This window comes from Vigna unguiculata, chromosome 7, assembly GCF_037176805.1.
Source record: "Vigna unguiculata cultivar grain cowpea cultivar isolate G323 ecotype 2 chromosome 7, ASM3717680v1, whole genome shotgun sequence".
NCBI lineage: Eukaryota > Viridiplantae > Streptophyta > Magnoliopsida > Fabales > Fabaceae > Vigna > Vigna unguiculata.
The window spans coordinates 6,317,498-6,333,933 of NC_140798.1; the positions used below are offsets into that span (position 1 = coordinate 6,317,498).

Sequence of the window (16,436 nt, forward strand, 5' to 3'; positions counted from 1 at the left end):
TGGAGGTGTAATGATTTGGGTCTTAAGTTGAATTATTCATCCTTAAGGTGTTCCACGTTAGTTCTGTTTCCCACTTGTTGCACCCCAACTAAAATGTGACATTACTCACTTAAGTTATGCTGACCACAATATATGTTAACCTAGATGTCAATAATTGCCAACCCATGTTATTCAAATTGCAATTCTTAAGCAAAACAAATTGAAATTTTACAACAGGGTGATGATGTGCAAATCCCATAAAGTGAGTTGGCCGTTATGAGACCACGGGTTTGCAGATGTGTTGACCAATTCATTTATATTTGTGTGCAGAATGGAAAATCACTTTTTACTTGAGCATATGAAGCTTTCATGTACAACACGCATACTGTGGATTTGCACTTATTTTGGCAGTGGTTTGTACATGTGTTTCCCCACTTCATTTATATTTATCTAAAGTTAAAGATAACATTTTTTATTCATAAAATTAACCTTTCATGTACAACATAAAGGGTAGGAGGGTCAGGTGTTATGATTTAACAAAATTATTACAATGATGAAGTGGAAATCACATGAAGTGGAAATCACATGCAGTGAGTTAGCACTTATTTAGGCAGTGCTTTGCAAATGAATTCCAGAATTGGTTTAAAAGTTTTGCAATGTTAAAAAATCTCCACTTTATCTTATTGTCCCATCATCACCTTGTTATTTTTCAATATGTTGTGCTTAAGAATTGCACCTATTACCCTTTATTGTGAACAAAGCCTCCCTTCATGAAGTCAAAATATTTTTAACTCTGCAAAACATTTAAACCAATTCTGGACTCATCTGCAAAGCACTGCCTAAATAAGTGCTAACCCACTGCATGTGATTTCAACTTCATCATTGTAATAATTTTGTTATTTCATTTCATAACACCTGACCTTCCTACCCTTTATGTTGTACATGAAAGGTTAATTTTATGAATAAAAAATGTTATCTTTAACTTTAGATAAATATAAATGAAGTGCGGAAACACATGTACAAACCATTGCCAAAATAACTGCAAACCCAAAATAAGTGCAAACCCACAGTATGCGTGTTGTACATGAAAGCTTCATATGATCAAGTAAAAAGTGATTTTCCATTCTGCACACAAATATAAATGAATTGGTCAACACATCTGCAAACCCGTGGTCTCATAACGGCCAACTCACTTTATGAGATTTGCACATCATCACCCTGTTGTAAAATTTCAATTTGTTTTGCTTAAGAATTGCAATTTGAATAACATGGGTTGGCAATTATTGACATCTAGGTTAACATATATTGTGGTCAGCATAACTTAAGTGAGTAATGTCACATTTTAGTTGGGGTGCAGCAAGTGGGAAACAGAACTAACGTGGAACACCTTAAGGATGAATAATTCAACTTAAGACCCAAATCATTACACCTCCAGGCATGACCTTTTTGTACACTTTTACTTACATGTGCAAACCCGTTAATGTAGGTTAGCAATTATTTAGTGAGGACTTTTCAGATGGAGTTAGTACATGTAGAGGTCATTTAAGTCACAGTAATAACATTATCACAATAGGGGATCCATCCAAAAATGGGTCATTTCGGCCAAAATCAATTCCAACAGACGAAGCACACACCTTTCGTAACGTTGGGTAAGAGAAAAACCTTTCCACCGACACAAAAATGGGGAAAAAGAAGAATAAGTGAACCCAATTCCCGTCGACGACGAACACTAAACCCACCACTTAATGCCACTATATTCACCGCGCCATTACAAACTACACCAAAAATGGGTCGTTTTTGCCAAAATTGATTCCAACGATGAAGCACACACCTTTCGCATGTTGGGTAAGAGAAAAACCTTTCCACACACACCAAAAGAGGGGAAAAGAAGAATGAAACAATTTTTCAGAGGAATAAGGACTTTTCACATTCTCCAGACCTTGAAGAAGACGAGAGGTTGAAGGAGTGGAAGAAGACAATTGAAGAGAGAAGGCTTCCACAAAACTGCTTTTCTTTTTTTTTCATGGTTTTTTAGTTTCTGTTGTATGTTGTAGTTTCATTAAATATTTAATAAAATAAAAAACAGCTGCCACGTCGCGTTGTGAGAGAAGTTGTCACTTTTTGGTGTTTACTATATCATTTTCAATATAAAATATATTGTCAGCCTATTAATCCTCCTAACTATCCTCTTAAATATGGAATGCAATTAAATCTTCTAATTATGTAATGAAAACTGTACAGAGAAATATTAACGCAGCGCAAATCATGGGATTATAACAGGAATCAACACTATTTTCAGAGATGAGCCAAAAAAAGTAAACCTGAACTTCCCTAAATTCACCAATCATACAATAAAAGATACAAAGGAGCACTCTCTTTTCCACTGAATTATTCCAGTTACAAAATTCAATTCTCTGAAACCGAACTTCCCCCACCGACCCCCCCTTTTTTCCCCCTGAACTTTCTATAAAAGGAGACCTAACCTAGCAAACACTAAGCTGAAAAACTACCTAACAACTGTATTTCTAGTTATTGTTTTTAAACGTCTTGCTGTAATAAACTCGCATTCTTTCTTACTGACAACATGTTTATATGCTTCCGCCCAACACATCCAATAGACTGACTACCCACTGTCTACCTTAATTTTTATATCTAAATGGAGTTGTTAAACATAAACACCCCACATTGTGGAACTTGGTCTCACCCTCCTAGCTCAAGCATCATTACCCCTTAAAGTTTTGGGACCATTCATTGACTACTAGTGTCTACCTCATATATAGACTACTCACTTCCTGCCTTAATTTTGATATCCCTAACTCTAAATTGTTTGGTCAAAAAATCAAATCAGAATTATCTTCGGACCCTAATTATTTCAAACAAGATCAAATTAGAATAATCTGATTAATTATTCAATCTTCTAGAAAATAAAATTCAGTTGTCAACTAATTCCTAGTATAGACATGCAACTGCCAACAGAAAAAATAGTGGAATCAGAGAATTTACTGAGTTTGTGGATCGTCTTTTTATGTGCCAAGTTTCAGCATTGGGTAAAGTTTCAGTTCTTTTTTTCATTTTGGGCCTCTACAAACCTACTACGCCCATAATCCCTGTAGTAAATAGCAGTTTATTTGGATCAAGGTATGCAGGACCCAAGTGAAACAACCGGGTCAAATGACCAATCTGAGTAAACCTAAAGAACAAGGGGCTGGGCTTATCTTGCTGGTTGAAATAGGAACCCATGATTATCAAGCATGTCCTTGAAGTAAACAATGTCATTCTAATAATTAGCTAAATGAAAGTTTATTTTACTCACTAATAACCACAGAAAACTCTATCAATTGACCACAGAAATCCATAGAGAGACCACTGGCATTGAGAGAGTATTGTACTAACCCAGATATAAAGCGACGTTTCCTGGATCGTGCTTGAGTTGGGCCCTGAACTTCCTCCACGATGCACTGTGCAGACCAAGATTAATTAGCAACAAGTATTCATAAAACAGTAACATTGCAAGTAAACAGAATAATGAAAACTTTAAAAGGTGAAAAAAGTATGGAATACTATTTAATTGTTGAACTCACCACTGAATAACCATTTTGAGTTAAATCATCTAAAGTTTGTCGAAGATTCTATGACAAACAAAAGAAGAAAGATATTGTTATATATATAAGAAACTCAGCAAAATATTTCATATATATTTAAAGTCCATGAGAAAATAACATAGTAAAATGTCAATACCATAACAGGACAACCAGCCCTTGGTACACTATCGGATTGGAGACCACCACAGGGATTTAAACCAGCATATTCAACAAGAACACATGCATCTATCCCCCAAGCTTCGTAGAATTCCCCAACCTTATCAGTAATTTGAAAATATATGAATTAATACATGATACAAACAGAATATTTACTTCATGAAGGATAGAAATGGAATACTACAGAACCAACGGAAGAGAAAACAGAAATTTTGTCAAGATTTAGGAAGGGGAAATGCATTTTTAGTCCTACCACTTTCAGTGAAACATGGACAAGGTCTTTATACTTTCATATCAATAAACAAAGTCCTCGAACTTTAAGAACATGTGAATTTAATCCCTCCTTTCTTATAATTTATAATGTTTCCTGAATTTACGAGGGACTAAATGCATATAAGTTTGAGGACTAAATTCATCAACACAAAGGTACATAGAATACACCATGTTTAACAAAAAGTATAGGCACTAAAAACACATTATTCCCAATAAAAAATCAGGCTCCCTTCAAACAAAATTTATTAGGCCACCAATGCTAAACTCTCAATGAATGACATAACTATTACTTACTCTGCAAAGTAATACTTGACGGGGAAATTTCGACTTCAACTGCAACAATTCCCAGTTGAGCGTTCCTTCCTTTACACTACACATGGAGATTGATTCTTCCATCAACACTCTCGTAATAACACCATCCTCAAATTACGACAATAAAGGAGTTCAAGTATGTTTGAACAATAGCCCATGTAAATGACTAAGAACAAAGGATTATCAATTATAGACTGTCGTATATTGCATTCTTGATGACATTGGTCCAATAGTTGTGTTCTTGAATCTGAACAACAGAAGAATGCACTTTTTTGCTGAATTTATGGGAGTTATTCATGCCATTGAGTATGCAAGAGGTGCCAGATTTAGAAGACTCTGGTTGGAATGTGATTCAAATTTGGTTTGCCAAGCTTTCTCTCTTTTGGACCATGGTCTACTAGAGGGCGTTAGAGAAAATATGTAAAGTTTTGTAGTGGTATTGAGTTTGAGGTGTCACATATTTCTCGAGAAGGAAATCATTGTATACACAAGTTAACCAGCTTAGGCCTGTCAACCAGAGAAGGGATAAATAAAATGGTATACAACTATGCCAACTTTTATAACTTTGGACTTCTTTCATAATAGATGTCTTCTTCGCATGTATAGGGAAGTTTAGCTCATGGATTGCCTTATAGCTAACTAGCTTGTTCTTTGGTTATGGGTTTTGGTTTGGTCCCTCCATGAGTTTTGTGTTTCTTTTTTTCTCATTTTTAATGATATCTTCATGAACTTATAGAAAAAAAGTAAGGGAAATAAATACATTCAATTGAGAATAGAACAGAAGTGCAGAATAATGCCAATCATACATAAAGTCCTATGGAATTTGTTGGAATTGTAGTCAAGATCACAAAACGATCATGGAATAGTGTGACTCCTCGATTTAGCACACCTTGTTCGATTCAATGAACACACAAGATCATGCCAGAGTGAGATGATCTTAGAAGCCTACAAAGACGCTAACTATGCAGATTCTATAGACAACAGAAGATCTACCTTTGGATATCGCACTTTTCTAAGAGAAATTTTGGCCTTGGGGAACAAGAAACAAAAATGTTGTGACAAGATCAAGTGTAGAGGTAAGTTTAGAACAATGACATTAGGGATTTGTCAAATACTATGGTTAAAGAAAATTTTAGAAGACCTGAAGATTGATTTAAAATTGAAGTAGATCGACATTTCTTAAGGAAAAAATTGATAATAAGATAATATGTACCACCATTTGTATCCTGAGGAAATTAACTTGCAAATGTATTGAAAAAAAGAGCTAAGTGGTGCTACACTCCATGTCTATTGTTGACCATCCACTCACCAACTTGATGGGGAGTGTGAGAATCCCTTGATTTATGTTGTAGATAATATTTCTTTGTACACTTTTAATTACATAATTTGGAGAATTAATTACATTCCATAAATAAGAGTATAATTTGGAGGATTAATAGGTTATATTTATTATACAAGATCATTGGTCTTCCTTTATACGGATAGATTATATTCATCATTCGTACATGAACTAAACTGAAGAATGAATAAGAGAAATTGAACTGGTATTTAATTATCTCATCACACATAAAAATAGGAGTACTGAATCATAAACTAGGATGTTCCATTATTAAGTCTTTGAATTCTATTTAAGAACAATTGCTCCTCTATGAATAATGTCATAAACGAAGCAACAATTGATGTTTTCATATTGTTTTGTTATATAAAACTAAAAGAAATGCATAAAGTAGTAATTTCAATTTCATTAGTGCTCACTCACCTTCCATTTTTCAATTTGGAATCCAGGCCAAGCAAATTAGAAAATTCAAGTTTTTCAATTAGTTGGACGGTTGAAAACTTTTTGCACAATTTCAACCTCTGCCATAATGTGAGAAGGAAACAAAAGTAAGAATGAAGTTTTATTGTAAATATGACTTTATAAACAAACCAACAAAATTCATGAACAGTAACTTTTGCTTTAACCAAAAGCAAAAAAGAGTAGATGGACCTACCTCCTTCCACCACAATATGTGAGGAAGATCTTTATCATCTAAAGCATTCTTTGGTACTTTTGGCTTCTTGGTGGTCCTACTGCTCCCCCTTGAAACCTTGTTTTCCATATAACTCGATACATTCTTTACACATCTATTTAGTCTGTTCAATAAGAAGTTTCACATTTTATAGATATTTATAAATTAGAATTTCACCATGTCAAGCAAATATTAGATCAATGTATATGCTGTGATGCAAGCTTTCTCCAATCAAAATTTAGTTCCTCGGTGTTTTAAGAATCATTTGAAGAATATGTTGTATCAACTTAAGAGAATTAGATTTCATGTGTCTCACATATATAGTTTAAGAGGGAAACTATTATGTTGATGAATTTGCTTCTTTTAGGGTTAGACACAGATGTACTGGGTGGTGGGATCTTATTCCTGTTTTTATTCAGTTTGATCTCTATAAGAATAGATGGAATTTACCTTATTATACGTTTGTTTATTGAGTGGCTTTTGGTATAGTCCCTCATTCAATTTATAATTTTTTATTCTTCTTTTGTACTTGGATATGCTGCAAACGATTAACATAATATGGAGTGCCCACCTAGTTGGCATTGCAAATAATAGAGTGATTTTTTACATACCTTCTTTGCTTTATAAAAAACTTCATATTGATCTACTTTGCACAATAACATATAAAGCAAGAAGGATGTAGCTAGAATGAACTCAAGGTCCAAAACTACTACTAGCATCAATAACTCTTGCTAACTCATGAGATGTTGTTCAAACACCAAAATCTCACACGAGATCGTTATGACTTTTACCGTGTCTCGAAACTATACTCAACCGGAGACTGTTTGAGTTAGTTTTTCACCTTCATACAAAATTTAAAAAAAAAAAAAAAGAGATGGAAAATTCGATTTCACCATGGCACTCACAATGAAGCCATACACCATCCTTTTTACAAATTTTCAAATACAATGTTTAGCACAAAAAGATTAAGCAGTAAAGATGATGATATTCATAAAATTTAATAACTACTCCCTTGTCACAATGCAATTGAAGCTATTTTCACAAATTAAGAATAACAAAAAAAAAATGCCACTCATTGAAACAATTTTACTTAAATCATCTTACCCTCTCAATAAATACATTACATTTGGGGGGAGATTAGAAAATAAAATAATGATAGGTGACTTTACGTATTTTTGCTTTTATTTGTCTTTGTCTAGCATGTTTATTTAAAACATAAGCACTTCTCTACATTTTAAGAAGCAAATTATTAAGATAGTGGAATTTAAACCAAACAAAACCTCATCTGTATATTGTAATTTTTCACTATTTCTAATCGATGTGAAATTTCCAACACACAGCCTGACACCAAGGATTGAACTTCATGACTGTAGGATTATATACTTGTGGGGGTGATAGTCCTAAAGCAGTGGGGTAATTGTCCCAATGAACTTGACTAGGTTTTGCTCTAAATGGCTCACTTACCATATTAAGATATTGGAATTTAAAGCTAACTCAATTTCACTTATATATATTATGATTTTGTCTTATTCTTAATCAATGTAAGATCTCTTACACAAATATTGAGTGAGTTTGTTTGTTCGTATTCTTTACAAAAAAGCTAACTCGATAAAATAAAAAGCTTTCTGTTTTTGTCATCCAATTGTCTGATCTGCTTATTTTTTAAAATAAGCAGTTTTATGCTTATTATAATAAGCAAATTGTATTTGCTTCTCAAATTACTGATTATTTTAAAAATTGTTTATTTCAAAAAAATTTATTCTAGAGTTTAAACAAACTGGCCACATCTATTTTCTTAAATGGGCTCTTTTTCTCTCAAATTGCTTATTTCAAAAACACTTATTTTACCTTAACCAAACTAGTCCACTATTTAATCGAAACCTTAAAATATCTATCACATTAGAATCTTTCTCTTACGGGTAAAACTGCAACCATTTTTAGACCGAGATCAAGGAAGTATAAAAGTCAATTTTCAACAAAAAATGTTTCTGCAAAAACTAAATAGTGTAGCTTTTTTGTAGCCATGCGATGTATCACCGGTTTCAAGAAAGATTAATCTTTACTGAAGAATAAAGAATACAGAATACAAGTGAGTTCATAAACATAATATGTATTGGTTAAAGTGAGTGCCACATTTAATCATGTTTCGAATCACTTACTGGTACATAATACAATGTTAAATTGAATCAAGTTTAATTATAAATACAATGTTTTGACAGATAAAGTGAATATTCACCAAATAATCTAACATAATACTAAATACAAATTCTATATGACAAAATATGAAACGAAAAACACAAGAAAAGATTACCGGAGGAAGCGAGAGGGAACGCATGAAATGAAAATAGGAAATGGCGAATGAGAGAAGGGCGAAAGAGAGCGGCAACGAGGCAAGAAAACGGCGACGTTTCTAGTGACTACCCTGTACATTGCGGTGAAGGGTAGAGAGAGAGTGCAAGCACAGAGAGTTCCCGCCACAGACACGAAGGGAAGGGTTTTAACAAAAATGAAAAGCGGAAACCAAAACGATATTTAGAACGATATTTATTTTGTTAGAACAACGAGTGTTTCTCTTCTGTCTTTTTCAAAAGTAGATGATCCTTTTTAAATTGGCCAATTAAAATAAATTTTTTACTTAAATAAATCTTGCCTTGTTTTTGGGGAGGGATTTCAAGATTCTAAAAAACTCAAATGCATAGTATTTAAATTATTTATAATAATTTATGATTAAATTATTTTTATTTTTTAAATAGTTTCTTAAAAACATTTATATTACAATTTTTTATTTGGATAACATAATTTAATTTATCTTTTAAGATAAGATAAAAAAATTTATTTTAAAAATTTTTGTATAACTTAGCTCTACCCTTAGGGATGGCGACGGGACGAGAACGGGTTTTCTAATCCTATATTTATTTCCGTAGAAAAAATCCATCCACATCCACATACTCAAATCCAACGGGTTTCAAACTTTTGTCTCATCTTCATCTTCATCTCCACCGAGTAACGGGTATAATTTCGTACTCATACCCGTTATTTTACTACTTCAATATTAATTTTAATTAATTTTTATAAAATAATAAAAAATTATGGTAAACGAAACATAATAATATCAAATATTCAATATTAGGAGGATGATTATTTTTTCAATATCAAATACTTTAAAATAAATTATAATTGTTTACATTTTATATTAGAATACCAAATAAAATTTCATGAGAACCAAAACATTTATTAATTTGTAAACATTAACGAAACTTAATTGATAAAATTTATAACTATTTAAAAAAAATATGAAAGGAAAACAAATATTCAAATTAAAATACATTTTAAATGTTTGTTTACTTCAATTTTTCAAATTTTAATGAATCTCTTTTTTATACCCTAATAAAAATTCTAATACATTACTTGATCAAAATGACGCAAAGAAAAAATAATAAACATAATAATAAATTTTTGACATAAATCTTGTATCATTTGAACTCCAATATGTGTTGGATGGTGATAAAAAATATTCATGACAATTACATTAAATTTTTATATTTTAGTAAATAAAAGTTATTTATACAATTATAGTGAAAAATATTACAGTGTGATTGATAATGAGTCAGAAAATAAAAATTAATTAGATAAAATATATCAAAATAGTATTTTATATGATGAAAATAAACAATAAATAAAAATATTAAAAAATTAACAAATGTGTGTCTTAAAAATAATTTGAAAGACTATTGAAATAAATTGCACAAAGAAAAACAAATGTATAATTAAGAGTATGATAAGATGAAAAATACCTTAGAGATCTAGGAAAACTTTTCAAATATCAACATATATACTCAATGGTTAAGAAATAACGAAAATTGTTTTAGCGAAACAAAAGAAAAATATAAAACAAACTGGTTGAGAGTATTAAACATTCTCATGTGAAAGAAAAATATACAATAAATAAAAAAATAATTAAAATATTCAAATGTGAGACACAAAGATGGAGGAGACGGGTATTATGGCGGGGATATGTACATCCCCTACCCATCCACATACCCAATTGAAAAAGTAAGGGATTTCACATACTCATACCCATACACAGTCGATGCGGGGATTCACCGTCAAAACGGAGACGAGTTCGGGCAATACCCACAGGGGTAGGTTTATTTGCCATCTCTATCTACCCTTTAGTTTTAGTCGACTTAGCTCAACCTTTTATACGAGACAACTAATTTTCGATCTTCAATTTGAATGGATTTCTCTTGATTTTCGATCTATGTCGATTCGTCTCAATCTTCGGTATAGGTCTAGTTGTCTCGACCTTCTTTTTGACCAACTCGACTCAATCTTCAACTCGTGTTGATCCGTCTCAACCTTCAATATGGGTCTAGTCGTCTTAACCTTCAACCTAACTGACTCATCTCGACCTTTGATCACAACTGACTCAACTCGTCATACATATTAGGATTAATCAACTCAAATCGACTTAACCTTCAACCTAAATAGTGAGACTAATAGAATAAGTAAATATTTATAATGTTTTAGAGAATCAATATATCAAATTATCTCTGAGAGAAAACATAATAACTATAAGTGGGACATACATAAGTGTAAAAGCATTATTATTGGTTGTGAAACGATGGACAAAGGTAAAGTTTGTTCTTGCTCGGTTTTTATATATATATATATATATATATATATATATATATATATATATATATATATATATATATATATATATATTATTTAATGTGAGACTTTTAACTTACATTTTGACTATTTCCAATAATCTTTTCTCAAGGATGAGTCATTTTCTTTTCTTCCTTTTTTCATATGATATATTTCTCTTTAGGTGTATGGTGACCATGACCCCTTTTGATTATGATTATGCGGCCAGTCACTTTAGTGACCCATTTTTAATTACGGTTATGCGGTCAGTTACTTTGAAACTGACTTTGATACCACTATTGGGTATGTATATTTCATCATATGTGAGTTATAGTCATTAAGGAATCGTGGTTCTATATATATGACATTGAAGTTTTACCCTTAAATCAATGGTGTTATACTTACAAAGTATATAGTATTTAATTTTGTTTATTTTATTAAATATGAGACTTTCCTTGTAAGTGTCATGTAAGATACTTTTAAAATTTAACGGTGAATAATTGTGTGAGAAAGAAATGATTCTTTATGATCTCAAAATAGAATTACTTGTTGAATGTATATGTTGATATTATGGTTTAAATTATTCATATTAAAATAAGATGGGACATTATACTGAGATGTCGTCACATGAAATATCCGAAAATTTGGATAAATTTTCGTAATAAAAGATGTCTCATTAACATTTGTAAATCTCACTGTAACATTTTCTAATGTAAACAGAAAACGAGCTTCATAGATAGGAGCAAAACATTTGTTTTGTTAGATTAATGCACTTACCCTTTACATGCATCAATGAGATTTAGACACCACTTGAAGAATAAGTTGTTGATTAAAGACAGGTGTATTTATTTTTTCTAATTGGATCAAAAGCATTTTGAGTTGTGGACAGTATGTTTAGATAATTATTATTTTAATTTAAGATTTTTTTAATTAAAAGTAAAGCAGACGATAAAATATATACAATAACAAATAATTACCAAACATTGACAAATTTTCACTGATTCAAAAGATTTATTTTTATAGTGTTACACGTTGCATAATTGTTAACTATTAAAGAATTCTTAGTTATTAAAAATTTAATTCGCGCACACGTCTTCTCGCTAGTTCAAAAGAATTATTTTCTATAATCGTGTTTCACGTTACATAATTTTTAGTTATTAAAAATTAACCATAATTTAAAAACAAAGTAATTTTTTTCTCAACGTCGTGTAAAAGAATCCCTAAAATTATAACATAAAACACCCATATAAAAAAAAAGTTGTCACCGTCCATGGAAAGAAAAGTGTTGACATGCTTTCCAGAACTAACCAGAATACCCAAACTGAGTAAGAAAAGAGCACATACTTCTCTTCCCTTGGCTATACACGAAAATCCACTGTCTATTGTCAACCAATTACCCTTCCCTTTTCTCTGAATTACACCTTTTGCCACTCCCTTCCTTCTATTCTCTTCCATTAATATTATCTTTCTCTCTTCCCGCCTCTTGTAATGTAACAAGAAAATGTCCTCCGTCCAATTCCGTTACGCTCTCTCTCCTCTTTGTCCCACGCTTCCTCTCCCTCGCGGGCCAATATTTTCTCGCACCTTCCCTCGTCGTTTTCATGGAAAATTGCGCGTTTTCTCGACCGCCCGGAGGAGGCGAGTTCCTTCAATCTGCTGCTCCTCAAAAACTGGTTCTGAGCTTCAGCGGCTTGCTGTTCCCGAGGACGATGATCGGCCTCCGTTCGATATCAATCTCGCCGTTATTCTCGCTGGTTTCGCTTTCGAAGCTTACACAACTCCACCTGTACGTGTTCCTTGTTGTTTTTGTTCAGTTGTAGAAAATAGATGAAACTTCGGCGAATAGTGAAACCTTTATAATTGAAGTGCTAGAAGAGTTTCTTTCATCTTTTTTTTTTTTTGGTAGATGCTTTAGTGCCTGAGATGATGTTGATCGATAGTACAGTATATTTTATATTTATAGTTATTAAAATAATAATAATAATAATAATAATAATAATAATAATAATTATTATTATTATTATAATATTGATGATTGATCATTTTGTTAATCCGTATATTTTTTAATTTGATTGGAGTATACTACAAACAGTATAATTAATATTGCCTTGATTTATTCTTTAGGCATTATTGAAGTCATCTTGCGATGGCAAAAGTGCCATCTTAAAATTTTAGGTTTAACGTTAAAACAATCTAAATCGTAAACCGTTGGTATTTTCTCAAGGTATTAAAAAACCCATCAAACTTATAGTAGGCAATTGTGGTTGAATGACTGTGTAAAATTGCTTTACACTATGTTAATATCATCTATTTTCTAATAAAATTGCAGGATTGATGATTGATTTTTAATTATCATTATAAAATTTTAGGGACTGAGAATGCTCAATTAATTGATTTTCAGAATGCATAGTATAGAGAATATATAAGCAACATAAACAATCACAACTCACCATTAGATAAAAAGGAATCTACCCGACAGAAGGTAAAAGTTGTACAACAATGTAATAAACTTAATACAGCTTGGCAGGTTTCTAGTCCCTTCAAGAAGACAGGGGATATCATAGGGAAAATGAAAGATAAAAAAAATCAATAGCAGCACAAATAGTATAATCCAGCAGCACTGGTTTCGTATTGGTATTCACAAACACAAGAAGTATCAATTCAGAAATAACGCAACAGCAACAAACAGAATGCCTGAATGTTCATGGACAGAAGAGAAAAACAAAAGAGAGAGAATTTTCTATAATCCATCCATACCCCCCACATTATTATTCGTAACTATATATTAGTATTTCCCCCACACATATTCTGTTAGTCTTTTGTTCGGTATTTTGGATCTTGTGCCCCTGCTCCCTTTCCACTCCTCTGCCCCACTTGCCACGTGGCCTTGACTAACCGTTTCTCCAGCTGTATTCTCACCCTTCTTCATCGGCTTTATTACAATTCCTCCTCCATTAAAGTCAACCTTGCCCTCAAGGTTGAAAGTCGGAAAAGTCTCCACGAACACAGATTGATCTTCCCATGTAGCCTCCTCTTTTGGAAGACCTTCCCACTGAACCAAGAGTTGTGGAACGTGCTGCTGCCCCCTCATAATAACTCTAGACTTTAAAATGGCGCAGGGTGGAATGATAGGTGAGACCTCTTTGTCAGATATTGGTAAAGGCACGTAGGATGCAGTATGATCTCCGTGACAAAGTTTCAATTGGGATATATGAAATACGGGATGGATGCGAGTAGTAGATGGCAATTCAAGTTTATAAGCAACCTTGCCAATTCTTTCAGTAATCTTAAATGGCCCAAAGTACCTTAAGCCCAACTTCTGATTTTTTCTTAGAGCCAAGGAGTGTTGTCTGTATGGTTGCAGCTTCACCAAAACAGCATCACCTATCTGGAATTCCAATTTACGCCGCTTTTGATCAGCGTACTTCCTCTGTATTTGTTGAGCTCTATGCAAATTCCTCTTCAATTTCTCTAGGATTGCATCCCGAGTCAACAGTTGGTCCCTAACAGAAATGGGATCTGTCATATCAGCAGTGTATTTAACAATAGATGGTGGATCTCTTCCATACACTATCTTGAAAGGTGTCATTCCAGCACTTGTGTGATAAGAGGTGTTGTGCCAATATTCTGCCCATGACAGTAATTTTGACCAATCTTTGGGAGCATCAAACGTAAAACATCGCAAATACATCTCAACACATTTATTGAGTACCTCGGATTGCCCATCACTTTGAGGATGGTAAGCTGTGGACATATTCAATGTAGTACCACTAATCTTCTAGAGATGTCGCCAAAATTGACTAATGAAAACTTTGTCTCGATCGGAAACTATGGATTTTGGAATTCCATGTAATTTGACCACCATTTTCATAAATGCTTCTGCCACTTGTATACTGGAATAATCTGCTTTCAGAGGGGTAAAATGTGCATATTTGGACAGCCTATCCACAACTACATAAATCACTGTGTATCCTTGGGAGGAGGGTAAACCTGTAATGAAATCCATAGCTAAATCCTCCCAGATTTGGCTTGGAATAGGGAGAGGTTGCAATAGACCAGCGGGTAAGGTGGTGGTTGCTTTAGCCTGCTGACATATTAAGCATTGTTGCACAAATTTTCTAACATCACCATGCATGCCTGGCCAGAAAAACTGTGCTGCAATTCGAGCTAAGGTTCTGGTGTAACCAGCATGACCGCCTATAAGAGTGTTATGAAACTCTTGAAGAATTTGCTGGAGTAAGGCATGCTTTGCAGGCAATACTAGCCTCTGTTTCCAGAATAACAATTCACCTTGGACACTGTAATGAGGCTTGACAGGTTGATTGTCTTTACAGGACAAGAGTGCAGCACACAATTCAGGATCCTGCCGTTGAGCCTCTTGAATAGCAGAAAGTAAGTGAGGAATTGGTTGAGACCAAGCCATATAAAATGATCGAGATAGGGAATCAGCTGCTAAATTTTCGTTCCCCGGTTTGTATTCAATTGTGAAGTCGTACCCTAGCAACTTATGGAGCCATTGTTGTTGCTCCGGGGTCTGGAGGGTTTGATCTGTCAAACTTCTCAAACTTTTTTGGTCTGTTTTAATTATAAATCTATGGCCCAACAAATAATGTCGGAATTTAGCTATGGCCTCTGTAATAGCATAAAATTCCCTGGCGTAAGCGGATTGTTTCTGCATGCGTGGAGTCATTTTCTTTGAAAAAAATGCAATAGGATGTTGGTTTTGTCCCAACACTGCACCCACACCAAGTCCTGATGCATCTGTCTCCAACGTAAAAGGTTGAGAAAAATCTGGTAGGGACAACACAGGAGCAGTTGTGATAGCATTTTTTAACTGGTTGAAAGCAATTGTGGCTTTGTCGTCCCAAGCAAAATTGTCCTTTTTAAGCAAATCAGTCAAAGGACTTGCTAATGTAGCATAGCCTTTTATAAATCGTCTATAATAACCGGTCAATCCCAAAAAACCCCTCAATTGCTTCAAATTAGTGGGAGTGGGCCAATATATGACAGCTTGAACCTTATTAGCATCCATTTGAATCCCTGCGCCAGACACTGTGTGACCAAGATATTCAATCTGCCGCTGACCAAAGGAGCATTTGCTAAGCTTAGCATACAATTGATGGTGCTTAAGCAACTTGAGAACAGCTTCAAGGTGTTGCAGATGAGCCTTCCATGAGGAGCTATAAACCAGAATGTCATCAAAAAAAACCAAAACAGATTTTCGTAACATACTTTGGAACACCGTATTCATTAAGCTTTGGAAGGTGGCTGGGGCGTTAGTGAGCCCAAATGGCATAACAAGCCATTCATAATGCCATTGGTGCGTTCTAAAGGCTGTTTTGTGTCTATCCTCTTCCTTCACCAGGATTTGATGATAGCCGGACCGTAAATCCAATTTGGAAAAATACAATGCTCCATGTAATTCATCAATAAGTTCATCAACTGTTGGAAT

General features: G+C 33.4%; 2 protein-coding genes across 4 annotated transcripts in view; one reads left to right on the forward strand and one right to left on the reverse strand.

The window, feature by feature from the left end:
* The window catches only part of MSH1 (MUTL protein homolog 1), a 43,102-nt gene extending 34,244 nt beyond the window's left edge, over positions 1–8,858 (reverse strand). The window contains exons 1-7 of the mRNA XM_085675668.1: positions 8,643–8,858; positions 6,314–6,455; positions 6,082–6,179; positions 4,305–4,380; positions 3,718–3,837; positions 3,561–3,608; positions 3,373–3,437 (exon numbers count right to left, since the gene is read on the reverse strand). Of these exons, the coding sequence (XP_085531794.1) occupies positions 3,373–3,437; positions 3,561–3,608; positions 3,718–3,837; positions 4,305–4,380; positions 6,082–6,179; positions 6,314–6,455; positions 8,643–8,761 (668 nt within the window). The 5' untranslated portion in view covers positions 8,762–8,858. The remainder of the gene's footprint in view (positions 1–3,372; positions 3,438–3,560; positions 3,609–3,717; positions 3,838–4,304; positions 4,381–6,081; positions 6,180–6,313; positions 6,456–8,642) is intronic.
* A 3,403-nt stretch (positions 8,859–12,261) lies between these two features.
* The window catches only part of LOC114192451 (putative triglyceride lipase), a 34,389-nt gene continuing 30,214 nt past the window's right edge, over positions 12,262–16,436 (forward strand). For 2 of the 3 annotated variants that reach the window (XM_028082177.2, XM_085675336.1), the window contains exon 1: positions 12,262–12,770. In XM_028082177.2, the coding sequence (XP_027937978.2) occupies positions 12,486–12,770 (285 nt within the window). In that variant the 5' untranslated portion in view covers positions 12,262–12,485. The remainder of the gene's footprint in view (positions 12,771–16,436) is intronic. The other variant, XM_028082175.2, reaches the window with a different exon arrangement.